This window comes from Hemicordylus capensis, chromosome 2, assembly GCF_027244095.1.
Source record: "Hemicordylus capensis ecotype Gifberg chromosome 2, rHemCap1.1.pri, whole genome shotgun sequence".
In the NCBI taxonomy this organism is placed as follows: Eukaryota; Metazoa; Chordata; class Lepidosauria; order Squamata; family Cordylidae; genus Hemicordylus; species Hemicordylus capensis.
Window position 1 is genome coordinate 132,820,577 of NC_069658.1, and position 27,656 is coordinate 132,848,232.

The window sequence follows — 27,656 nt, forward strand, 5'->3', positions numbered from 1 at the left end:
CCAATCCTGAATTTCCTCTGGCAGAATATTTACAATGTTTTGCCTTAATCAGATGCACTGATTACTAGTCTCACACATATATCCTCTTGCTTTTACTTTGGAATGTTTTATAATTACACACTAGGTAGATTTACGCAAGAAGTGATTTAATTCCTGTTTCACACACAGATAGATAAAGTTTATTATGGTCATAGATCAGTTAATCTTTACATTTTACAAAATATTTGATTAAGTAATGCAGGCTTTACGAAGCTTACATACAGTAAAACAAAATTTGGCCACATTAACACTCATCCCAGGTTTAAAATTGGACAGCAGATACTCCAAGTAATAAAGATCGGTGTGGCCCGGACAATTCTTTAGCAAAGGTAAAATAAACTTAGAACAACTATCCCTATAAAATTCACAATAAAGAATTACATGAGCAGTGGTCTCTATTTCACCTGCACCACAGGGACAAAGGCGCGCCGCATAAGGTACCTGCTTGTATTTTCCCTCCAAGACCGCAGTAGGAAGTACATTGAGGTGGGCCAGGGTTAATACTCTTCTAAATTTAGATACTAGAATGTTATCTAAATAATCCGTGGGTTTAAGATTAATACCTTGAGGGCCTATATATAGCCCTCTTGTCACGGCGTGCAGATTGCTCTTGTAGCTCTATATCTAGAGCTTGTTATACACAACACAGAGCTTAGGCTCTGCCTTCTTAACACCTTTGACTTTTAACACTCTTTGAGGCAAAGAGACCAGAAGTCTGTGGACTAGAGAGGATGCCCATCTGCAAAGCTCAGAAATGCAGATTGTTTTAAGAACACAAGAATACAATGTTTCCTGATAACACTGACTGACACTACACAGGAGACGGGCCTCATCTCCTCAGCCTTCCTCTGACAAACAGACATTGTCATGAGCAATTAAGACTTTGAGATTCTGGAAGGATGCCATTATCTTGAGAAAACTCTACCTTTAGATCAAAGGATGAATGACTATAAGAACTCAGCTCTCTGGGAAGAGCTTCAGCAATTGTTGCCTAACAAGCAAGACTTGCTCATGTGCGTACCCCAAGGCCTGCTGTCTAGTTGCGCTAGCAGAGGCCCTTGGCTTGCAGACAAGAGACTGCTTGGTGATTCTTGCCGCAGGGAGAGGAATCAGGGGTCATCTCTGTCTGTGAACTCCAGCACCAGTTCTTCATCTGAAGCCTTGCCTGCAACGCTCCCCAGAAATGGACACTAGCCTCGCTCACATCCATTTGGCCATGACAAGATCCAGTAATTTCTCTCTCTCAAGAACCAGCCTTGCCTCCAACTTCCCTCCCTTTCACTAAACCCTGGCACTCTATGATTACCCCTCCCAAGCAACTCCCTCCCCTCTCTCCTTTCCAGTTACTGTATCTTGTGCTAGTTAGATTAATTACTGAGAACACACATGCAACACATGTGATAGTTAGGATTTTGTACACTATGAATGGAAACGTGATTGAATTACTTGATTTATTTGACTAGCATTCTTGCCTGTGTGACCAGTTTGCCTTAATAAAGCCCATTGAACTTTATGAGAGGATGGGGTCTTCTTCCTCCCTTCAAATCCAGATCATACAAGGCTGCCTTAACGAAGAACTAAGTTAATGTTTGGCTAGAGTGAACAAGCCTCATTCTCATTGCTAGCTCCGGAGCATATACAGAGTGCAAATCAGGTTTGGCTCACAACAGCAGCAGAGCCCAGAAACCTGGAAGATAAAACTGAAACAATGTCATTAATAAGGTCTAAACTTGAACAGAGAGAACCATAGCAAATAACTTCAATTAACTCTATTTGAAATTTTAAAAAAACTGTTACAAAGGCAACAACGAACTTTTCATTGGAACAGAGCCTGCAAAACTGACTTCCCAAAAGCAGAATCGTCACAAGCTCTAGCATCCAGTGCATAATGTCTTATAAAGGATGTCAGTGATTACTATGTTGCAGCCTGGCAGATGGAGTCTAACGGCAGACCCCTATCAATTGCTGCTGAGGTGGCAACAGTCCTGGTGGAATGTGCCTTGAGTTTAGCCAGAGGTACCAAGCCAGCAACTTGGTAAGCCAGTTTGATAGTCTGCACTATCCATGCCAAAATAGACTGAGCCGACATTCTTTGTCCTCTACGTGGCGATCCGTATGTCACAAACAGCACCTTAGATGATCTGAAGGATGCCATCCGTTGAATATAAAAGGCCAAAACCCTTCTAACATCCAGAGCATGCCACCTGCACTCATTCTCTGATGTCGGGTTCGGGGGGGGAAACCAGGAACAAAATGTTCTGTGACCTGTGGAAATTTGACACAACTTTAGGGAAAAGGAGATATCTACCCTGAGAACTCTCTCCTTTTGGAAAGTCAAATACGGTGGATGGGACCGTAGACCCCTGAGTTTTTCTACTCTACAGGCCGAAGTAATGGCAACTAGAACAATAGTCTTAAGCATCAGTAACCAAAGGTTGCAAGTGGCCATCGGTTCAAAAGGTTTACCTGTGAAGGCTGACAGGACGTGGTAGATCCCATGCTGGAGCTACAGGCAACATGTCCAGATGGAGATAAGCCAAACCCTTCAGGAATTGCTTGACCACTTGACCATAAATTGCTTGACCATAAAGCGAACAGTGATGGAGGGGGTTTCCAGAAAGTAGCTATGGCAGCCAGATGGACCTTAATTGATGACGGAGACAGGCCGACCTCTTTAGTTGCAGGAGGTGTGACAAAATAAAGTGGATCAAGACCCTGGAGGAATCAGGAACCTGTAAGACTTGGGCGAACTGTGTGAATTGTCTCCACTTCGCCCTATAAGAGGTCATGGTAAAGGGCTTCCTACTCACCTCCAGGACCTCCTTCAACTCTGCGAACAAGACATTTGGATCCGCCATGCTGTCAGGCATAGCCTGTGCACATCTGGGTGTAGAATCTTCCCCTTCTGCTGCAAAAGCAACACTGAGAATAGGGGGAGGGAGGGAAGAGTCCCTTGGACAGGTGCAGTAGGCGAGGAAACCAGTGGCAAAGTGACAACCATTGAGTCAGAAGTACGCAGCTCACCTCGTTTTCCACTTTCCTAGAAGTGGGAGGAACTGATGATGGCTTCTCCCAAAATCTCTGCGCAATCTCCAGTAGAGCTTGGTTCATCAGCAGTGCTACTAACTTCTGAGAGTCCCGCTCAATAACATCAAAGAAAGGGTTAGACAACATTATTGTCTCCTCTTGGAGTTATAACCCAATGGCCATACTTGAGAAGAGAAAGATTTTAGGTCCTCTGAACAAGGCGCAGGTTTTGCATCCTTCACCAGATCTTGGTGTGTTGACCCTGAAGCACCCTCTTGAGAAGAGGCAGTATCTGAATCTTCTGAACTAGAATCTGAATCTGTGGACGCCAACGTTTTTTTCTGGTGGTACAAGTGTAACATTTTCAATAGGTGGCACCGGGATAGCTTTTTTTACAGGTGTGGCAGGGAGGTCAGGGTGTATAGGTTCCAATATTGTTTATGGTTGGGGTGGTCCCAATGGGAGTTTCTGTGGAGGTACACAAAGTGTAGTGTCAATTTCCACAGGAGCCAAACTACACAAAACATCCCATTGTCCCGTCAGAGACAACAGTGCTGTGGCAGGTGGAAATAGCGCCCAGATCCCAGAGTCGGCCTGGTTTGTCCTCCAAACAAATGCCATGTTAGGGAGCGGTGTCCTGGGGAGCTCTGACCCAGCATATCAGTGGGCAGGGATATTTTTCCCAGCACCGATGGCACACAATGCTTGGTTTTTGCAGCTGCCTTTGTCAACTGCATGCCAGGTGCCTGCTGCTCTGATCCTGAACAGGCCTTTTGCGCATGCGTGGCCTCTGAGGGATTCGAGTTCTTTGGAGCCCGATCGGGCTTCAGAGCTGCTGCCTTCTTTTTTGGCTGGGGCGTCGCAGCCTCCAGTGGTTTAGACTTCTTCTTTTGCCACTTCATTTGTTGGGCTGTTGTCCTGGTGTCAGGACCTGAATCTGGGATTGCACTGTTGGAGTTGCCCCCACCCCAGAGGGTGGCACAGCAGACACTAGGCCCAATTGTCCATGAGGTGGTAAACACCGGAACTGGTGCCAAGATATTTATGGAGGCAAAGGGAGCCAGTGGCAGAGTCCCAGGCCCTCCCTGTGGGACAGCATCCTCATCTGATGTTCCATCTATGCTCCCTAGAGCCGCAGTGGAGACAACTGGATTCTCCATGATAGCAGGGGCTGAAAGGATGTGCTCCCAGAGAGACAGCCCAAGTCTTGAGGCCCTGTTTCTCCTCGCCTGTTGGGTGAAACTCTGGCCATGCACACAAGTGGAGACAAAACGAGCTTCCCCCAGACAGAAAAAGCAAAGATTGTTGCTGTCAGAAGAAGGGATATTAGACAGGCACTCAGAGCAACATTTAAATGTCACTTTGCTGGCCATACAATTTTGGCGGAGGAAAACCTTCCCTGTCCCCTGAAGGGAAAGAAAAATTGGGGGAGGAAAGAAATAGCACGGTATAAAAGATCCACAACTTAAAGAGAAGTTAAGGAGAGAATAAAATGTAACTAAAAATTTCTTGGAATCTTTCAGAAAGCTAGCAAGGTTCCTCAAGGTGATTCTTCTTCAGCAGATGAAAAAACTGAAAAGAAGGGTGTGGAGCACAAGACCTAGGAATAGGGCTGGGGGTGGAGCCTAATACCAGAGAGAGAGAGAGAGAGAGAGAAGTTTGTCAGGTATTCCGAATGTTTCTTCGCATGAGCGCGAAAGCACATCTGTGTGGTGGACAGAGACCACTCAGAAGAACACTGGTTTTAATCCTGCAGATACTGAAAACTGGTGTCAACAAGACACCCTGTGGATATGCAGAACCGCAAATAGAAGATCCATGAATAATGAGGTGCTCCTGTACTTTTGAAATTAGTGGTAATTGCCATAAACACCTGCAACTTGTCTTTCTAACTGAATAAACTCAATACCTTCCTACACATCTTTAATCACAATATGGCAATTACACAAATATTGCAACAGAAATATCACTACATATTTTACATTGATAATAAATACACTGGTAACTTATGAAGCTAGTATTGGCAATAAAGGTATAATTTAATCACAATTCGGATTTGCAGAACAACTTGCTGTATAAGCAGCAAATAACAATGAGCTTATTCAGCCAGATGGGGCCTGCATGAATACCATATCAAATATAATACAGCTATTTTCACCTAGAAGTGCTAAAGTTCTAGCATGCAACATGCAGAACTCTTTGCTACGTACCACTAGGTACCCTAGTGAACCCACTCTACTCTGGAATTCAAGCTCAACTATTTGGGGTCAGAAAAGGCATTGATTTACTCAAGTTTAACACTGAACTTAATCCCATTTTGCTACATACTACACTTCTGTGAGCAAAAATGTTTACATTTGGAGTACACCCTGCTCACAAGAAGTAAGACTGCAGTGTTTTGTGAGTTTCCTCCGACATTATATAACTTCTGCCAATACGCTATTCATGTGAGCCTCTCAAGTACAGAAGTGTTACATTAAGTGACTTATCAAATGGCCCATATCCTGGAGGAAAACCTGAAAAAGCTACAAAGCTAGAACTAATTCTGCAACTTAAACAGGTTATAAGCATCCTCATTCTGCTTTAGCTCTGGGGGTTGCCCAGTACCAGCCCTACTCCGTTTAAACCAGATCTTTTTACATCCTGACTGATAGAAATCAGTTTGAGACTGGGCCCATTTGCAAGATGGTGGTGGTATCTTAAGGAGGCTGATGGAGTCTCTCTAGGCTGACACAATTGTGTACATGGTGTTGCCCTAGAGAAATCTTACTAGCTGGCTCTAGGGTGCATTACTAAGTTAAAAAGACAAAATCTCTTATACAGAAGAAAAATGTCCTCCTGGCACCAACATGAGAAGTTTACCCTGATGCATATGACCGAACTTGTCACTGACCACTCAGCGAGTTCTCATTCTTTTGTTCATGATATTCAAAACACAATTCTGTTACTTGCAGCCAAGTTTTAGTGCAGGGTATACTTCTGATAGCTTTGATATGTTCCGAAAATGTTCACTTGAAACATAGAAAGCTTTTTAAAAGTAATGTTTATATCAGCTCACCTTACAGCAGCACAATTTTTATAATACAGTAGGACCTCATTATTCGCGGAACCGCTATTCATGGTTCTGCATATCCATGGGGTGTATAATAGAAATACGTTACCAGTGTCTGCAGATATGACAGGGTTAAAACCCACCTATCTACAGTTCCTCCCCACCTTAAGTGGCACAGCGAGGAAATGCTTGACTAACAAACAGAAGGTTCCTGGTTCGAAGCCCCGCTGCTACTATATAGAGCTGCAGCGATATAGGAAGATGCTGAAAGGCATCATCTCATACTATGCGGGAGGAAGCAATGGTAAACCCCTCCTGTATTCTAACAAAGAAAACCACAGGGCTTTGTCGGTGCCAGGAGTCAAAATCGACAGCACACTTTACCTTTACGGTTCCCTTGAGACCTGGAAGTGACTGTAGAGGTCACTTCTGCCGCCATTTTGTCTGCAGGAGCCCAGGAGGAGCCATTTTGTGGCTCACTTCTTTTGAAAAATGGAATTTTTCACCCTTTGTGGGGCATTCCTGGACATATGGAGATGCCGTGGAGCATGCCAAAGTAAGGGGTTTTTGCTGTTTTTTCACCATTTCCCCTCCAGCCTGGAACCTAACCACCCTCCATTCCCCATAATAACATCTTGTTACTTGCGGCAGTGGGTGAGAAATGGAACCCCCACGAGTAACGAGGTTCTCCTGTACTATTCAAAACGATTTCCCATAAATGACAAATTTTGCATCTATACAATACTTCACATTTCAATTAAGTGCGCAATAAGAAAAAAATTAAATCTGAGTAGCCCAGTGCTGAGACACAAAAGTAAGTTGCACCATCCTTTATCTACTAAATAAAATATCTTACCAAAAGCAGTTGCCATAGTGGGATCAAGGGAAGGCTGCCCATCACCTGAAGGAAGGTCCAGACGAGTAAAGTCTCTGCTTTTATCATTGTTGTATTTTACATTAAGGCTTGTTAGCTTGGAGGAGTCAATACGAAGAGTGCAGCAAGCATTGTAAATATTTTGACCATCAAGAGCCTTTGAGAGGACAGAAAAGTTGACAACAAATTATGAAATCCTAATGTGTAAAAAGTTTCAGAATAACTGATATATGAAAGTCAGAGTACTTGGAACAGCCATGAACATTAAACAATTCTGCTCACCTCAGCATGACAAGCATCCCATTGCCCTCTGGCAGAGGTGACAAGACAAGCCCCACCTTGGAACAGAGGAGAGGATTGGGGAGAAGTCCTTGCAACTTCTCTCCAGCTTGAAGATGCTAGGACAATCCTCAAATTAGACAGAGACCAGGGAATTTTCCCTGATTTTGCACAGAAATGCACTAAGGCTGTAATCCTAGGCATGCTTACCTGGGAGTAAGTCCCACCGAATACAGTGGGAGTTACCTTCAAGTAAACATGCATAAGATTGTGCTGAAGGGGAGGAGACATCATGAATTTTGGCTCAACTATCAAGGTCAACCAAAGTTTGTGGAACATTGACCTTGAACAGGATTTGATTAGAATGCAAGGGGCAAGCAAAGTAAACACTATCTTTGTCATTCCCTATGTCCTTCTAAACACATTGTTTAATATATGCTGAAGTGTACTGTGTCAGCGTATATTACTGTCTCATTCCTTGAACTTCAAACAAGATAAATATCCAAATGAATAAAAAGTATATTTGTGTAATGTGCATTTGTTTTTGTCTTCCATAGCCCATGCTTATGGATTAGTAAATTCATCATCATCTTTGTTAGCTGCCCCCATAACATATTTTTCTCTGGTATAGTAGTATTACTGTAATGCTATTCTAATTAAAGGTCTTAGCTCAGTTATCAACAAAGAGCAAAAGGTTAAACAGACATCTTATTCAGGTTGCAAAGGAAAACCATTCTGCAACTGCTTTGCTGTTCATAAGGTGTCTTTACAACAATGTCCAATACAGATACTCTTATACTAACTTTGAATTATTTTAAGTCCTTTGAACATTTTTTGAACCTATAAGAGAATTCTGAAGTTACTACAAAGGATAGTCTTGTGTAGCAATCAATGCACTGACATACCACAGACCTGTGGTTGTACTGGCATAGTCTATCCACTCAAATGATGTAACAAAACATCAGAAAATTGAGATATATTTAAATCCAAGTCATATCCAGCAAATATCCAGCAAACATCCAGCATGATGCTCAAATTCAAACACACATCAGATACACAACTGTGCACTTACCATTTTGGCATAATGTGCATTCATTGGATCAGCATATTGAAGCAAGGCCTGAAACTGATTGTTCTTTGTGAAAGTGATAATCTTCAAGACTGTCCCAAACTTTGAGAAGATCTAAATGAAAAGATCAGCCAGTCAATTCACACTTCAATGCTTTTCAGGAAATATGAACACAAGGCTGCCTTATTCCACATCAGACTACTGTCCATCTAGCTCAGTATTGTCTACACTGCTTGGCAACAGCTCTTTAGGGTTTTCATACAGGAGTCTTCCCAGTCCCACTGAAGATGCTAAGGATTTATCTTGAAATCTTTTGAATACAAAGCATATATTCTATCACTGAGATATAGCATTTCCTGAAAAACCATTTTTTAAACTATTAGCCGACCCCACACAGAGCATCTGTGCACTCTCTGGGGCCGGCGGTTACCTCTCCCCCCCTTCAGCCCCAGTCTCCGCTTCCGGGCTCAGCCACCTCTCCTCCCCACCATCACTTCTGGCCCCCACTTTCTTTTCCCCCTCCTGGACCTTGCCTCTGCGGCTGGGCCCGCTGCCGCCATGGCAACCAATCCTCCTGGGTGCACCTCAGCCAATCAGGTACGTCCGCCACCCAGCCAATCAGCTGGGCGCTGGGACACACATTCCAAGGCACACCCAGGAGAATTATATATATAGATATTGATATACAAAATGCTAGTTTCTCAACTTGTAGGTTTAGAGACCTTGGCTATTGTGTTGAATTTACACCTCGATATTCTAACAAAATAATCAAACAAGAGTTCTTTAAATGTTAAAGACAACATAGCAATGCTTTACTACTAGTGCTATCATGAAGTAGTTACTATTTCTACTTATGATGTAAGTAATAAAGTGTTTCCTATTAGAGAGTAAATATTTACATATATAAAGCTAGAGAGTATTTACATATATAAAGCTAGAGAATACAACAGTACAGAAAATATTTAAATGTATGGAAATATCCCAAACTTAGAATAAGCTCATATATGATCTTACAAAGATAATAATTCCTAATTTCAATCTAATTTATTTTTAGATTGTGAGCCCTTTGGGGGCAGGGATCCATTTTATTTATTTATTATTTCTATGTGTAAACCGCCCTGAGCCATTTTTTTTGAAGGGTGGAATAGAAATCGAATGAATAGAATTCATTCATTCAATTTAAATTTGAATGGAATGAATGAATGGAATGAATGAATGAATGAATAAATAAATAAATAAATTCCAGTTTTGTTATTCTTCCTTTCAGTTATACACTATCAACCTAAGCCAGCTTGAGGGGGAGAAGGGGAAGCGGTGCAGCTGGGCAAAGACAGTTTGTATCATGAAAAAGTTGTTTGAATTTTAATTGTTCTCCAGGATTTGCATTCATGTACATAACAATGTTCCCTGTAAGGCATGCACATGTGCATGCGCTCACACATTTTTTTACGTCGGTTCAGTCAATTTTAGATTTTGCTGAGGTTGACTCAGGAAAGCCCCACTCTGAATTCATACGTGCGCACACTGCCTTGATACTTCTGCCCAGAACAAAATTCATTCTGCACACCGATGAAAAAAATTAAGAGAACACACTGGTGCATAAGTGACTACTAGATAATCTTTACCATCCGTCTCTTTGGCAAGGGGAGATTCTCCAGTACAGAACAGATGAGTAGCTTACTACTACGCAAGATTGCTACTGAATTGTTGTGCTGGAGGGGGAAGTACTGGGGGAACTGTTTGCTATCTTCTTTTTCTGTTCCATTAAAGAGAGACCTCAGACTATGTAAAAAGAGTAGTCTAAAATTTTTGAGTGAGTTTCTCACCTGGTATAGCACTTCTAGGGTTACAGGGTAGAAGAGATTTTCAACTATAATTCGAAGAACAGAACTGTGACCAGGAGGTAGTCCACCCTCAGAAGCTGGAACACCTGTAAGAGCCAAGCCTCCAGACTGCACAGCATTCACTGCTTGTAATGCTGCTTGAGCTCTCTGAGGGAGAGAATCAAAATGACAATAGAAGCTAGTCTTATAATACTATAGACACATGTGTAGGATACATAACTTACATACAAGTTATGCCATAGGCCATTTTAACCTTTATACTTTCAAAAATCAATAGGATCTAAGGTCTTATACTGGCTTTTTCTGCATTGCATCCAATATTTACAATGCTCACATGCAGAATGCATTGGTAAAGGTTACCAACTTTTCAATCTGTTGCATTTCAAGATAAAGAAATAGTTTAAATAGCAAGCAAGTTTTTTGAGCAATTTAGTATCTAATTGTTAAAACAGAAATGAAAGTGAATCTGTTATTCTAAAACACTCAATCTCACTCCATTTAAAACAAAAAACAAAAAACAGCATGCTCCTTCAGATGCTACAGCACAAATATATAACCATCAAAGGTTCCCATGAACAAGAACTGCGAAAGCAATTTGAAAGACACCCACACCCAATGTAGCCTATGTTGGAGTACAGAAGCAGCTACCTCCTAGAAGTTGCTATGATGCATCCGCCTCTATTGCTCTTAATGCTGTTATCTGCCTTGAGCATCATTATCTGCCTTGAGCATCCTCTCTACTGGGAGGAAACCACCAAAGTCCTGACTTTCTTCCCAAGTATGGTCATCTACCCCTTTGAGATGCAAAAGCTCTTTTAAACAGCTCTACAATATTAGTTCTCACTTGAATGAATCAGCACATTATGATTATTAGTTCAGGATGCAAATAAAAAACAAGACTTTGTTATCTGTATGCAGTTATTATATATTCAGATTCCTTTGTGTAAAGCTGTATTTAACTTAATACAGCTGTATTTAACTGCCCTAAAGGAAAGGAAAGATTGTGCCATTGAGTCGGTGTCAACTCCTGGCGTCCACAGAGCCATGTGGCTGTCTTGGTAGAATATAGGAGAGGTTTACCATTGCCTCCTTCTGCGCTGTATGAGATTATGCCTTTCATCACCTTCCTATATCGCTGCTGCCCAATATAGGTGTTTCCCATAGTCTGGGAAACATACCAGTGGGGATTCGAACTGACAGCCTCTTGCTCCCTAGGTAATTTGCTTGTGCCCTAGCTCTTGGAAATTTGGAGCTTTTCTGTACTACTGCTGAACATTCTGCCATTCTCTTGTCCAGAGCCAAGACAATAAACTGAGGGATAAACTACAAGTTACCTTAAGTTCATGAGTGGGACTCATATGTTTAGCTTTTATAACAGAGATCAGCCACAGGGAGATGGGTGATTTGGTCTGAGATTGTGGGGCAATGATGTTTTAAAGCCTTTTGACCCCACCATAGTGTGATCTAGATCAAGTCCCACCCCTCAAACAAGTTTTTGACCCAGAAGGAAAACTCCCTTTTTTTCAAAGGAAGTTTTTCTTCTAGGTCAAATAGTAGCTGGATGCAGGGGGGAGAAGAGGAATATAGCTCAGAAACACAGTGAGGCGAAGGTAGAAATCCTCTTTCCTGCACAGATTGCCATAATAGTAGTCAAAATTTTGTTATTTTCATTCATCAGGAAATGAGATGATATGAGAGTACTTGAAATTGGGTTTTTCTTAACAGTATGCAGGTAACTCATCTTAGAAATCAGTTCCTCAAATGTTTAAAAGACCGTACAATGGTTCTAGATATAACCCTCTGCATCTTGAATCTTATTTAATTTTGCTTTTACTATTGCTGCTCAATCTCCCTTGATATAGGAATATCCAGAGACCTTTATGAGCATCAGTGTGATCTAGATTCATGTTCTTTTCTTTCTATTTTATGATTTTGTTTTAAAACATATCTCCTAGGTAATTCTGAAAGGTATGTTCTTAAGAGCACATTCTCAGTAACACTGGACACAGAATCGTTATGCCTAAACTGTTAATATCTTGAGTATGGACTCTTGGACAATAAAGGATTCTAAAAGAAAGTAAAGTGACCATACAAAACTGAACTTAGCCCACTCTGCTGAAAAATAATCCAACGATCCAAGTTTTTTTTATAGTCAGAAAAGGGAAGGAAGGGTGACAAAAGCCTTCTTTCTAAAACAGGCCTGCTCAACTTAGGCCCCCCAGCTGTTTTTGGACTACAACCCCCATAATCCCCAGCCACAGTGGACAATAGTCAGGGATTATGGGAGTTATAGACCAACATCTGAAGGAACACTGAAGTTGAGCAGCCCTGTTCTAAAAGCTCGGGTTCTGGCCATCTGGCATTTTTAGCCTCACAGATAGTTTTCAGGGAGTAGCAACAAAGAACAAAAAATGTCGAGTAATAGCAGGGAGTTCTGTGCTCCAAATGTATAAAGTGACAGTGCAGTTGAAACTCTGTATCCACCCATGAGTAATGCTAGATATAATTTACAACAGCAGAAGGTGAACTATCCAATCAAATGTCTGTGATCCCCCTCCAAATTCCAGGACAAGTACAGTAACTCATAATGTACTTTGTACAACTGTGATATTTCAACATGCAACTACAAGGAAGAAAGTGGAGAGGGAAAGATGATGTGCTATCAACTGGTTCAGCACAACATATCATCCTCTGTAAAGTGCGAACCCAATCCCCTCAAGGAGCATACATGGCTGAGTTGAAACTGATTGGAATTGTATCAGAAAGGATGCAGCCAAATTAGCTGACCACTAAGTATTTGGTTGATGTGTGCTTGGAAATAAATCTAGTATGGCTGCTGACTGGATAGTGAAAGTGAACATAATCACCCACTGTATTCACTCCCAGTGGGATGGGACTAAGCCTTTGGCATATTGTGCTGGAATGAACATACTATACATTTTCTGGATTTTGTAGAAATTGGGTTCGGAACAGAGTTGCAGTCCCACTAGCAAGTAGCTGAGCCTTTTTCTTGCAAACTGTCCAGCACGTGTGTGCTCGGAGCCTTCTTTCAAGTAGGAGGACACACACACTAGCTTCCTGTGCATGTAGTCTGTCTCAGGGTTTTGGCCTGGTCAAGAACCACCCAGAGACTAAAGTTTGGGGCGGTATACAAATTTGATAAATAAAATAAATAAATTTGATAAATAAGAACAGTCAAGCTAGATAATTTGCTACAGAGGAGTAAAACGAGCAGTGCAAGGAGAAGAGTGGATACTTTTGATTTTGCATTGAAATATTACAGTTGTACAAAGTACATTATGAGTTACTGCACTTGTCCTGGAATTTGGAGGGGGATCACAGACATCTGATTGGATAGTTCACCTTCTGCTGTTGTAAGTTATATCTAGCATTCCTCACGGGTGGATACAGAATTTCAACTGCACTGTCACTTTATACATTTGGAGCACAGAACTCCTTGCTATTGCTTGACGGCTTATGAAAATAGGATGTTTTAAGTAGCTCGGCAATCTTTCCAACACATTAATAAACGTCATATATTTTTCTGCGAAGTAGCATACTTACAGCCTGATTGGGTAGATTGTCAGTCTTAAGTTCTCTGTGATTGGAATACTGAATATAAACAGGCTGGCTGCGGAGGTGAGGAGTAACAGGAGTGTAGTAGTTCACCATAGTAACAGCAGCTTCTTCTGAAGCCATTTCTAGGAAAGCCTAGAATTAACATAAATAGAATTTTGTTTGTAAAACCACTTCTACTAAAAATTAAACTATGCTGATGCAATTGGCCATAATGCATCTATTTACAAGAGGGAAACACTACATTTACTTAAAAGAATCAGTTTTTAGTTTATAATTGTTACAGCTTGAATCCTGCTCCCCTAATAGAACTGCCTCCATCCTGCTTCTGTAGACTTCTGCATCCTCTAAATCCACTCCCAAGAGTTGCAGAACTTTCTGAAACAAGATGGCATGTAGTACAGGAGGATGAACCAAGGAGGACTGCTTCCCCTGCAGAGACTGAAGTAGCTTCCATTCCCACAAGAGCAACTTAGGCTCCAAACCAATGTATATTGTAACACAGAAGTCCTGGCCACATCACAATTCTGCTATGCCAGATACAATACCATCATCAGATGCTGATGGCATGCCATCACTTAGGAGAGCGGGACATTTATAAGATTTGTAACCCAAGATAAAGTTGTGTATTTTTCACTTAACATACCTTCCCAAAATGCACGATACAATCATACCCAATGAGGGTATTACAGAAAGATAGATGAACGCAGTTTTTTAAAAGCTAAGTAATTTCGTAGGCTTAAATAGTATTGTATGTACGATTTTGCAAAGATTTACACTTTGATATAGTACCAGTCAGTATCCTTTGTGCCTAGTGATGCACTTTCATAACTTTTAACCTGCCATCAAAGAGTGTGTACACACACACACACACACACACACACACACACACACACACACACTTACTTTAACACTAGCACAAGCTATTCAACTTGTCAAGAACTCCAAGAGAGATGCCACTGGATGCAAGCAAATTGGAAGCAAGAGAGAACTTTTGGAAACATGCACTTACACACTAGCCAGGAGTCCTCAACCTCAAGGAGAGCATCTGATATTTCAGCAGCAGCAGCCAATCCTAGGTTGCTGAACACTAAGTCACAAGCAATCCATAACTGTCACTGCAGATACTAATACCTGGCCTATAACTTCAGAGCTTCTGAAGCATCTTACCCATTATAGTTCTGTTTTATTATTTAATAGTATAATAAGTTTATACTATTATTTCTGATTAAGAGCACCCTTCCAGAATCCAGAAGATACTTGTATGCTGATTGTAGCTTTAAAAATCATTTCCCTTTCCCCCCTCAGAGTCTTGGCACAGGCTGAGACACAGAAAAAAGCTAAACTGGAATGAATTATCTGGAAAACTTCCTCGAACCATGAAGTTTTGCACTAGCTTGTGAACAGCTAACTTCTAATGAAAACTCCCTTGTTTACCTGCCACAGCTGGCATAATACAATAGCTTTTTAACATTTAGTCAGGAATACAAACTTCATAAGACAATTGGTTGTTTAGCAGCGGTTGTTAAACCGAGAAAAACCCATGTTCCTATTCCTTTAGACCTCTCCCGCCCTTAATCTGAGAATGGAAGGAACTTTGGAGCATTTCACTAGACTGTAGTACCTTGTATGATCATTAGAGCAAGTATTTTATGCAGAGGTTAGGCTCCTCCTGCCCATGTGTATTCCAAATAGCATTCAGTATACTCCACAAATAGATAATACCTTTAAAATAAACTGGTGGAATTTGCTACATTTAAAGAGGGTTTCACACAGTTCACTGTATACCAGAGATCTTGCATATCACATAAGTCACCTTTTCTTCTCTCTTGGATATTGCAAAATGTATACATACCTGGCTTTTCCCCTTCAACATCAAGAGATTGGTTACTCGGCCAAAAGGTAGTCCTAGAGAAATGACTTCTGCTTCAGTGACATCATTTGGAATTTTACGAAGATGAAGAACTCGAGAAGGGGAACAGGGAGATCTGTCGCCTTTAAATTTCTTGTTATTCCCATTAGCTAAAATATGAAGATATAATTCTGCAGAAAACACTATAGTCCAGCACAATCAAAATGTATTTCTTACCAGTGTTCCCTCTAACAGGAATTCCCAGATATTATTGACTACAACTCCCATAATCTCCAAGCAAAAGCCTCTGCAGCTGGGGATTCTGGGAGTTGTAATCAACAACATCTGGAAATCCCTCTTAGAGGGAACAGTGTTTCTTACCAGAATCACAGAATCAAAATGCCTGCAGTATAACTAGCACTTTGTTTATTTATTCAATTTCTTCGAGTTATAACAAGGAGAAATTCAAGCAATTTAATTCCAGAATTACATAAATTGATGCCGATTTCCTCAATCCGTACTGTTTATTTCAATCCCAGAACATGAGTTTCCTTTCAACGCAAGTCATTCTAGAAGATCATAACAGCCAGGAATTAGTGATGTGCACGGAACCACGGAGCTGCAGTCCGGCACTGGGGTGGGGGTTCCTTTAAGGGCGGGAGGAGGGTGTACTTATCCCTCCCGCCACTTTCCCCCCTCCGGCGCACCTTTTTTCGTTAGCAATTGGGGCAGCAAGATACCTCCCTGCCGCCCCTTCCCCCGCTGGGCTGCAAAAGGCTTCAGGAAGCCTTTTGCACCTGTGTGGCCGCCTGTGTGGCCGCGTGCACGCGCAGAAGGCTTCCTGAAGCCTTTTGCAGCCGAGCAGGGGAAGGGGAGGCAGGGAGGAATCCTGCCGCCCCAACTGCTAACTAAAAAAGGCACACCGGAGGGGGGAAAGCAGCGGGAGGGGTAAGTACACCCTCCCCCCGCCCTTAAAGGAACCCCCATCCCAGTCCGGCCGAACCCCGAACCGCCCATGACCATGACCAAGCCTTCAGTACTATTGTCACAGGGTTGTTGTGAGGAGAAACTCAAGTATGTAGTACACCGCTCTGGGCTCCTTGGAGGGAGCGGGATATAAATGTAAAATAATAATAATAATAATAATAGTCACTCTACCCAGCAAGGAAAATTGCCAAGCAAAACCAAGTGGGTTTGAGTCTACTCCATGGAGGTAAGTTACACGTGCTCATCACAAGCAGCACAATCCTATGGTGAGTTCCCAGGCTGTTTGGGAAGTAGCAGGTTACTATGCATGTCAATACTGTGGTGGATGACAAATGTAGCACCTGAGGATGACAAACTGGGAGAGAGAGAAGACTCTCTCCTGTTTCAACCCACTGAAAGCTTTTGAAGTCCCCACATTTTAAGTGGTTTTGCTAGACCTTTGGAAACCTCCTTCCCCAAAAACAATGTGAAATTCTCAAACTGACGTAGTCCCTGGAACAGTTTGTTCTTAAATGCCCTTGACTTACGAATAAGTCCTCAAAAGCAATTAGTTCATAATACAATTAGTTCATAATACATATCTACCACAGGAGACTAGGCAGATAGAAAAATGTGTTCTTAATCATACCTGTAGCAGGAGTAGAATTGCTCATGGTAAAAGGCCCGTAAGCGATTCCAGAAGGAAGAAGCTCATCAGATCCACGCTGAAAAAGCCATAAAAACAAATGTTAAAATGTCTGTAACTCACTTTGATACCTACAAAGTATTATTTCAACTTTTTATTGACATAAAATGTGAAAGTTTTAGTTGGAGTACAAGACCTATTTTCTGTTTTCACAGAGAAGAAATTGTCTTTGTTTCAAGCTAGCCTTCGCATGTCAGAAATCATAAGAATATAAGAACAGCCCTGCTGGATCAGGCCCAAGGCCCATCTAGTCCAACATCCTGTTTCACACAGTGGCCCACCAGATGTCACTGGAAGCCACAGGCAGGAGTTGAGGGCATGTCCTCTCCCCTGCTGTTACTCCACTGCAACTGGTACTCAGAGGCATCCTGCCTTTGAGGCTGGAGGTGTCCTATAGCCCTCCGACTAGTAGCCGTTGATAGCTCTCCTCCATGAAGTCATCCAAACCCCTCTTAAAGCCATCCAAGTTGTTGGCTGTCACCACATCTTGTGGCAAAGAATTCCACAAGTTGATTATGCGTAGTATGAAAAAGTACTTCCGTTTGTTGGTCCTAAATTTCCCGGCAATCAATTTCATGGGATGACCCCTGGTTCTAGTGTTATGTGGGTAGGGATGTGCACGGACCAGTCTGGAGCCCATTCTAAGGGCCTCTGGACCAGTCCGGCACTGGGGAGGGTGGATCGTTAAGGGCGGGGGAGGGTGTACTTACCCCTCCAGCACTCCCCATTTTGTAAGCGTTTGGGGTGGCAGGGTAACTTCCTGCCACCCCTACCCCCGTTCCTCATCAAATAGCTTCAAAAGCCTCACTGTGTGTGCCATTTGGTGCTGGAGGGGGGAAAGCAGCAGGAGGGATAAGTACACCCTCCCCCGCTCTTAAAGATCCACTCTCCCCAGTGCCAGACCATGGAGGTGTGGTTCCATGCACACTATATGTGAGAGGGAGAAGAATTTCTCTCTATCCACTTTCTCCACACCATGCATGGTTTTATAGACCTCTACCATGTCTCCCCGCAGTCGTCTTTTTTCTAAACTAAATAGCCCCAGGTGTTGTAGCCTTGCCTCATAAGAAAGGTGCTCTAGGCCCCTGATCATCTTGGTTGCCCTCTTCTGCACTTTTCCAGTTCTACAATGTCCTTTTTTAGATGTGGTGACCAGAACTGTACACAGTATTCCAGGTGTGGCCGCACCATAGTTTTGTATAAGGGCATTATAATAATAGCAGTTTAATTTTCAATCCCCTTCCTAATGATCCCTAGCATGGAATTGGCCTTTTTCACAGCTGCCGCACATTGAGTCGACACTTTCAATGAGCTGTCCACCACAACCCCAAGATCCCTCTCCTGGTCAGTCACCGACAGCTCAGCTCTTATCAGTGTATACTTGAGGTTGGGAGCTTTCGTCCCAATGTGCGTCACTTTACACTTCCCAACATTGAAACGCATTTGCCATTTTGTCACCCACTCACCCAGTTTAGAGAGATCCTTTTGGAGCTCCTCACAGTCTGTTTTGTATTTCACTACCTTAAAGAGTTTGGTGTCATCTGCAAATTTGGCCACCTCACTGCTTACCCCTACTTCTAGATCATTTATGAATAAATTAAAAAGCACTGGTCCCAGTACAGATCCCTGGAGGCCCCCACTTCCTACTTCCCTCCATTGTGAAAACCCTCCATTTATACCTACCCTCTATTTCCTGTCCTTCAACCAGTTAGCAATCCACACAGACAAAACTCTCTCTTTCTTGCCACCATTAAATATACAAGTCACCACATAGAACTTGACTTCAGAGTCCGCATGATCTTGCCAAGCAGTCTCATACTTCTTTACAAGAACAAAAATCCTATAGAATGCACAATCACCACCACAACTTTCTAGGATTTCCCTGCCAGAAGCAAATGTATTGCAGGATGTGTCCCCATCCTTTCCATCAACTCTAACAGAAGTTCAAAAAAAATCACCAATAGAATACAATACTTGCTGACAAAACAAGTTACAGTGACTAAACTGACACTAATCCACTGACTCAGAATGCTATTCTGCTCAGGACTCACCCAGACAGGTTCAAAGATGAAGCAAGAATCCCGCCTCAATCCAGATAATGATCACCCCCATTTCTGAGTGTTTTGATCCTATCACCACCCCAATGAGGTCACTGAGCACAACAGAGTTCAACCTGATCTCTGCACACCACCTCTCCTTCACTTATCTTTCTTATGGTTCCAGCCATGACAGGAGGAGAATGGAGAGATATTTCTCCCTTTCTGTTGCTTGGCATGGAGTAATCACAATCTGACAGATGCAAGAAGAGCCGGGAATTGTAGTAGGCAGCAGCACTACTGAGCTACTGGAAATAGAATTCCCAGTCCCTACACCTACCTGAGTCTGGCACATGGTGGTGACTTCACACCAGGAATGGTGTGAAGCAGAAATTTCTCTCCATTCTCCTGCTACTGGAGCAATTTATTCATTATATCTATCCATCCATCCATCCATCTATCTCAGTGTCATCTTTATATATATTTCTCTTAGGCATAGCTGTTGCTAATCCCAAGTGTGGCAGCTCTCGTGAGAGTTCGCAAGCAGCTGCTGGATAGTGACGGGGACAGGCAGGAGAGAAGAAAATGGTGGCGGCAGTAGCTGACCGGGAAACAAAACGGCAGTGGGCAGGTGGGGGAAGTAGCAGCTGGCAGGCAGGGAGGGGAAGCAAATGGTGGGATGGCAGCGTGGACGGCTAACTAGAGGTGCAGATGCTCTGCGGCCGGTTCAACTAGTTTTATTTATTTGTCTCTGCTTGTCTCAGTATTGCAACCTGGCTGGAGTTTTTATTTCCACCCTTTTGAGTGCTGATACCTAACATCTGCCTGCACTTATTGTACCAGCTTGTCCCAGGTGTCTCTTGTGAGAGTGGCGGCACAGGGGCTATTTAAGGAAGGGCTGTGCTGGCTGATGCAGCCAGCCAGCCTGTAGGCGGCCACCAAAGGGGGCCAACCTTTGGGGCTCGGAGTGGGACTGAGGGCAGGGGGGGATTATATTGCGGGGGAGGGGGTGGAGGATCTGGGTTATTGGTTGTTGGTCTTTTATTTTTATTGTGTTGGTCCAGGCCTTTTTGAAGGTATGTGTTTGAGCTCTCTTGAGTAGGGTGGTGCAGCGGGTGCATCCGGCAGTTCTAGGGCAGATATTACTGTAGTGGTGGGGAATAGAAGAATTGGTGCTGGCTATTACAGGGGAAAGGAAACCAGTAATTTAGTAACTTTTTCCACTTCCAACTGTCTTGTCAACTCTCAGGCCTCGGGGAGCAGCTCCAATTACCCACAGAGTCTGGCCTTGCTCCTCTGCAACGCCAAGTCAGTTCAGAAAAAGACAGCAATTGTACATGATTTGATCATAGATGAGGGAGCTGACCAGGCATGTAAAACTGAGACCTGGCAGGGGGAGGCAACTGGTCCAGTGTGGGCTCAGCTTCTCCCACCAGGCTACTCTGATGTGGAGCAGGCCAGGGGAAGGAGGGGTAGGGTGGGGTGGAGTGGCTGTGGTCCTTAAGACTACCATCTCCCTTACCAGGGCCCCTGCGAGACAATTAACTTATACTGAGTGTGTATTTTTGAGGCTGGGTACTAGGAATAGATTAGAGATTCTGTTGGTGTACTGTCTACACCGCTGCCCAACTTAGTCCCTGAGCCGATAGAGCTGGTCACAGAGAGTTGGTGTTGGAGTCTCTTAGACTTTGGTGCTGCAAGACTTCAATATCAACTTTGGGGCTGGCTTGTCTGCTGCGGCTCAGGAGTTTATAGAAGCCATGACAAGTATGGACCTATTCCAATTAGTTTCTGAACCAACTTGTGTTGCTGGCCACACACTTGATTTAGTCTCTTGTTTAGGAGTATAACTGGGGTTTCGATCTAGTGGTTATATAGGGGAGTTTCGATCTGGTGGTTTCCCCATTGTCATGGACGGACCACTACTCCCTTTTTAAGGTTGGTTTCACAGCCAACATCCACACCTGCAGTGGTGGTGGACCTATTAGAATGGTCCATCCAAAAAGGCTGCTGGACCCAGTAGGATTCCAAAAAGCCTTGGAGAATTTGGAAGTTTGTGCAGCCAATGATTCTGTCGATGCCCTGGTGGGAACTTGGAATAGGCAACTCACCAGGGCAGTAGACATGATTGCTCCCAAGCTTCCCTACCAACCTGCTTCTAAAATGGCCCCTTGGTATACTGAGGAGTTGCGGTGGCTGAAGCGGCTGGGTAGGCGACTGGAATTTAAGTGGAGGAGAACTCGGCTCAAATCTGACAGAACACAGCACAGGACCCATTTGATGGCTTATGTGGTAGTGGTATGTGCAACAAAAAAGAGATTATGGTCTGCGTGCATTGCATCTGTGGGTTCGCGTTCAGCAGAGCTATCCCAGGTTGTGAGTTTGATTTTGCTCCTTCTGCTTTAAACCAGTCTCTGGGAAACATTCTGCTGTGACACTTTTAATGGGTTCATTGTGGACAAATTTCCTGTACTCCCAGAGCCAGCATAGTGTAGTGGACTAGGACCGGGGAAACCAGAGTTCAAATCCCCATTCAGCCATGATACTTGCTGGGTGACTCTGAGCCAGTCACTTCTCTCTCAGTCTAACCTACTTCACAAGGTTGTTGTGAGGAGAAACTTACGTATGTAGTACACTGCTCTGGGCTCCTTGGAGGAAGAGTGGGATATAAAATGTAAATGTAAAATGTATTCAGGCTGACTTGGACTCCACTATTTTGCAGGGTCTATGAAGGAGGTGTCCAACAATCCCTCTTGCAGAATTAGATTGGATAAGTTTCAATCGGTGACTCCTGAAGATGAGGACAAGCTGCTTGGGGTGGTGCAGCCTATCACTTGTACTCTGGATCCTTGCCCAATTTGGCTGCTTCTATCTAGCAGAGAGAGGTGACCTGGTTAATATCATAAATGCATCGCTGTGGGAGGGTAGGGTGCCTCCTTGTTTAAAGGAAACAATGGTTAGACCACTTCTTAGGAAGCCTTCCCTGGACCCCATAGAGGTGGATAGTTATAGGCCTGTCTCCCATGGTTGGGCAAGGTGATTGAGAGGGTGGTGGCCAACCACCTCCAGGCCGTTTTGAAGGGAACTGAATATCTAGACACATTTCAAACTGGCTTTAGAGCAGGCTATGGGGTTGAGTCTGCCTTGGTTGGCCTGATGGATGACCTTTACTGGGGAATGGACAGAGGGATCTGCTGGTTCTTTTGGATGTTTCAGCAGCGTTCGATACCATCAACCATGATATCATTCTGGATCACCTGGGGGAGTTGGGGATAGGAGGCACTGCTTTGCAATTGTTCTGCTCCTATCTTTCGGCCAGATTCCAGATGGTGGAGCTTGGTGACAGTTGCTCTTCAAAATCATTGCAAAGCAGTACCTCCTATCCTCAACTCCCCCAGGCAATTCAGAAGGAGACCATGGTAGATGGTACTGAACGCTGCTGAGAGATCCAAAAGAACCAGCAGTCACATTCCCTGTCGATTCCCTGGTACAGGTCACCCATCAGGCCGACCAAGGCAGACTCAACTTCATAGCCTGCTTTAAAGCCAGTCTGAAATGCATCTAGGTAATTGGTTTCCTCCAAAACTGCCTGGAGCTGGTTAGCCACCACTCTATCAGTCACCTTGCCCAATCATGGGAGATTTGAGATAGGCCTATAACTATCCATTACAGAGGGATCTAGGTAAGGCTTCTTAAGAAGTGGTCTAATCATAGCCTTCTTCAAACAAGGAGGCATCCTGCCCTCCCTCAGTGAAAGTGGTAGGCCGCACAGCCTCAAGCAGCTTGTCCATGACCTCAGGCATCACAGCTTGAAACTGATCCAATCTAATACTGCAAGAGGAATTTGCTGGACAGCCCCTTCATAGGCTTTGCAGAAATAGTGGAGTCCAAGTCAGCCCAAATACAGGAGATTTTGTCCACAGAGAACACATTAAAAGCATCACAGCAGAACAAGGTCTCTGGGGACTGGTTTGAAATGGAAGGAGCCTGAATCAAACTCCCCACAACCTGGGACAGCTCTAATGAACGCGAACGTGCAGAAGCAATGTGTGCAGACCAGAACTGGTTTTTTGCCACATGCACTTCCTCTGCATCAACCTTCAAATGGGCTCTATGCTGTGTCCTGTCAATTTTGAGCTGAGTCCTCCTCCACTTGCACTCCAGTTGCTGCTTCAGACCCCATAACTCCTCTGTATACCAAGGGGCCACTTTTAAAGCAGAACAGAAGGGAGCGATCATGTCTACTGCCCTGGTGAATTCCCTATTCCAGGTTCCCACCAGGCCATCAACAGAATCACTGGCAGGACCATCATCAAAACCCTCCAAGACTTTTTGGAATCCTACTGGGTCAAGCAGCTGACTCAGGCAGACCATGGTGGAGCCCTTGGCTCTGATGCAAATAAAACTCAGCTAAGAAGTTGACTTGGACAGGGTTGTTTTTTTTTAAGTTCCCAAATAAAAAGGCTTTAAGTATGCCATACTGCCTGAACTTTTGGTTCAGTATCTCACATAACATGGAAGGCAGAGCACAACCACCTTCTTATAAACAACACATTTTATTGTAATGTTGTGCTGGGAACAGTGACATATTTGTCTAAGGCACATAAAATATCTTATTAAAAACATTAAATATTGGTTATGTGCGCTTAAGTGCTGAAACACCATGTAATTTCATGTGGTTTTATAGGAATATGAGTTCTATACAACTCATTGTGACTCTACCATCTCCATCTCCACCTCCACCCAAAACAAGCAGAAGTGCCTTGTCCTCACATAAAATCTTTTGATCTAATCCTTTGAGTTGTTTAGCATTTACCATAACAAATCCCATCAAACCTGTAACTAAGTGAAAATGAGGATTTACTGGAAAAACTAGTTAAACAACAACCAAGTCATTCCAGCATCAATATTTTGGGTATGGAAAGCTCTTCAAACTATGAAAAACAAAATGGCAGGTTAAGTGAAGTAATTTAGTCTGGCAGTCATACAATATAGCAATAGTTTCAGCATAACCACAAAATTGCCTGATGTTCAAAAAGTATACACCTCTTTTCAACGACGAAAAGAAAACACTTAGGTACTATAAACCGATGCAATCCATATTGCTCCCTATAATGATGATGCCTGTATCCGACACAATAACTTATAGCTGGAACAACACAGAGTCTAGCAAAGATATTTCAAACATTACATGGCAAGCCTCTCATTTTCATTAAGTAGATTCATATATGCAAAGGTGGGATTTCCAAAAAAGTTCTGTAGCAAGAGTAATTTCCACCAGCCATCAGCTTACATAGTCCCTCCTACTACACTGTAAGAGCTCTGTTTCTGTGCAATTGAATTTATGGCCTAATGTGAAGCTACATGTATGTTACAGTTCAAGTAAAATATTTTGACCAATGGGGAATATGAAAAAAAACTAGCTTAACCCACACAGAGCATCTGCGCATGAGTACTTGATTGCTCCCCTCACCCCCAGCCACAGACCCCTCACCTCAGAGATCTTTCCACCCTCATCTGAGCCATGTTCCTACTCCTTCTTCCTCCCATTGCTTCCATTCCCCTCGACCCTCTTGGTCACTCCTGCATCCTGTTGCTTCATCTCCCTCACTCCTCTTGGTTGTGGGTGCGGCGTTGCAGGTGCCTACTGCCAAGCTGCAGCCCCCTAACCCCGGAGACCTCTCCAACCTCACCCAAGCCCTGCTCCCCCCACCTCGCAGGAGCAGCAGCAGTGGTTGACCAGGCCCTTCCTTGCCGCCACCGCCGTGATGGCCTGGGCCCATCCCTTGCCTGCGCCAATGGTCTTGGTAGATTTGTATAATTTTATAAAAATTAGAGGGAACACTGTATCCAATCCATAAAGCCATTCTCTTGTTTCTATATCCAGGATTATTAAAACACTCTTGTGACAGACTTTTGGAATGTAACAATTCCAAACCAAATTCTGCCCAACCAGATTGCTCACTAAAACAGAGTTCAGGGAGACAACATTGAGGCATTTCCAAGAGTTTCTTACAATACATTAAAACATACTTTATGGGTCTAGCTTTGACTGAAGGAAGCCCAGTTTCAGTTTTAAGGAAGGTGGCTGGGGTCCAAAGAGATAATGAAAAAAAACACTGCAGAAACTCATTTTGACAGATCTCCAGCTCTTATAAAACATTTGATTTTTGCCCCCAGATTTCAATCCCATATAGAATTTGGGCAATAAATTTCCCAACCAAGACTTTTACTGCTGGGGACACTAATCTGCCTCCCTTAGAATAATAGAACTTCAAAATAGCTCTAGTCATCTTCAGAACTGTCAATTTTATATTTTGTAACTGTGTTTTCCATGTGCCTGACTCATCTAAATAGATACCTAGATATTTGAAAATGTGTTTAGGATTCTCTTCAGCCCAACCTTAGTGAGAGAGAAAACCACCGTATCAGCAGCATACATTAAAACAGCCATCTTTCTACTCTGCACAGAGGAGAAAATTCCAAACAGGTCAATTCAGTGACAAGATGGCTTATATAGAAATTAAATAAAAATGGGCTAGCCAATAGCCTTGGTTAACTCCTCAAGTGTCTGTATTTCATCTGAAAGTGTCCCCTTATGACTAACTCTCTTATTTTAGTGTCACTATATAGTTCCTGTATCAACAGGAGTAATCTCTTGTCAATATTAGTTTGAGCAAGTTTGTCCCAAGGATAAATCTATAAAAGCTGCATACAATTTTTTGGAAAGCCAATTTGTATACTTCTGTATTAAAATGGAGTAACTAAAATGTGGTCTATTGTGCTATGCCCTTTTCTAAACCCAGCCTGTTCTTGGCAAAGAATGGAATTTTCTTCTCCCCACTCTACTAACTTCTGGAGGAGAACGTGACTATAGATTTTTGAACGAACATCCAATAAACTGATAGGACAATAGAAGGATCTGACCATCTCCCTTACTTAGAGAAAAATTATGCAGTTTCCAATCTTCTGGAATTATACCATTCTCATTAAAATAAGTAAATAGTGTGGACAACAGGGGTGCCCACCATCTTAAATGTTTCAGGGGGCAACTTATCTTATCCCGGTGCTTTATGAATAAACAGATAATTGATCTAGGTGCTTCCTGTATTGTCACAAGAGACCATAGTGGACATAATGCACTATGAAATATTACAATTACTTGTAATACTGGGGGCACTGCCAAAAATGTTAGCAAAATAGCCATGCCAAGTATTGGCAGGGATTTGGGCTTCCAGAACAAAATTCCTTTCCTTTAGTCCTGTAGAGATTATTTCCCAGAATTTAGCTTCTCTTTTTTCTTTAACTGCAAGACCCAACTCCTTCATGTATAAAGATAATTTTGTTTTCTATCTAAGAAATTTCTTATATGCAGTTCGTTAGGCAGCCAATGTACTTAATCCTATTTCATATTTGGAAAGTCTAACCCTTCTGATAAGTTGTCATGCAGGGAGACTAACCGGAAGCCAGAAAAGGATTCTATCAATTTTTGGCCTTGTGTGTTAAACAACTTATTCTGTGAGGTCCTAATAAGCAGGAAAATATTTCTGTCCTCCATATATAAAGAATTTTCATCAGAGCCAATATGAGCATTGAAGTCACCAGAGACGACAATGCTCACTTCTGGAAACATTTGATACAGTGTTCCAATGCCTCAGTTAAATCCTTCCAAAGTTTCTATGAATACTGTGATGAATTGTTTGGAGAAATATACAAGTTTAAGTAGACCAAGGGTCCAAATCTGGTTACTCTCATCAACAATGCTAGAATAGATTTCTAGAGATGCTAATCACCCTGACCTCCAAATTACGTTTTACCAAAAGTAATATGGATCAGGCCTCCATTGGCCCTTCTTTTCCAACAAGGTTTAACTACAGGGGAATTAAATGAAATAAACCCCTATAGGTGGTATTATTTCTTGTTTACACAGTCAGACAGGTGTTATTGACTGGTTTGTTTTATCCAGACATCAAGTCCTTCCCAAGGACCTGGGATGCCAGAATTTTATTGTCAATTGTTCTAGATATCGTCACAGAATATAGGCTGTTCCCAGTAAAGCTGCTTTTTGTAATTGGCTGATGGTGATTTCTGTGGCCCCTATGGTGTTGAGGTGCTCTTCAAGGTCTTTTGGAACTGCACCCAGGGCGCCAATGACCACAGGGATTATTTGGGTCTTTTTCTGCCACAGCCTTTCAATTTCAATTTGTAGATCTTTGTATTTGGTGATTTTTTCTATTTCTTTTTCTTCTATTCTGCTATCACCTGGTATTGCTATGTCGATTATTTTCACTTGTTTTTCTTTCTTCTCGACTACAGTTATATCTGGTGTATTGTGT

General features: G+C 42.8%; 1 protein-coding gene across 12 annotated transcripts in view; it reads right to left on the minus strand.

The window, feature by feature from the left end:
- PTBP3 (polypyrimidine tract binding protein 3) overlaps positions 1-27,656 on the minus strand; it is a 103,198-nt gene that overhangs the window by 24,560 nt on the left and 50,982 nt on the right. For 7 of the 12 annotated variants that reach the window (XM_053302620.1, XM_053302615.1, XM_053302614.1 and 4 more), the window contains 6 exons: positions 17,228-17,303; positions 15,616-15,782; positions 13,749-13,895; positions 10,167-10,331; positions 8,344-8,454; positions 6,975-7,149 (listed from right to left, as the gene is read on the minus strand). In XM_053302620.1, the coding sequence (XP_053158595.1) occupies positions 6,975-7,149; positions 8,344-8,454; positions 10,167-10,331; positions 13,749-13,895; positions 15,616-15,782; positions 17,228-17,252 (790 nt within the window). In that variant the 5' untranslated portion in view covers positions 17,253-17,303. Of the gene's footprint in view, positions 1-6,974; positions 7,150-8,343; positions 8,455-10,166; positions 10,332-13,748; positions 13,896-15,615; positions 15,816-17,227; positions 17,304-18,750; positions 19,431-27,656 lie in introns of those variants that run through there. The other 5 variants (XM_053302618.1, XM_053302613.1, XM_053302612.1 and 2 more) reach the window with 3 other exon arrangements.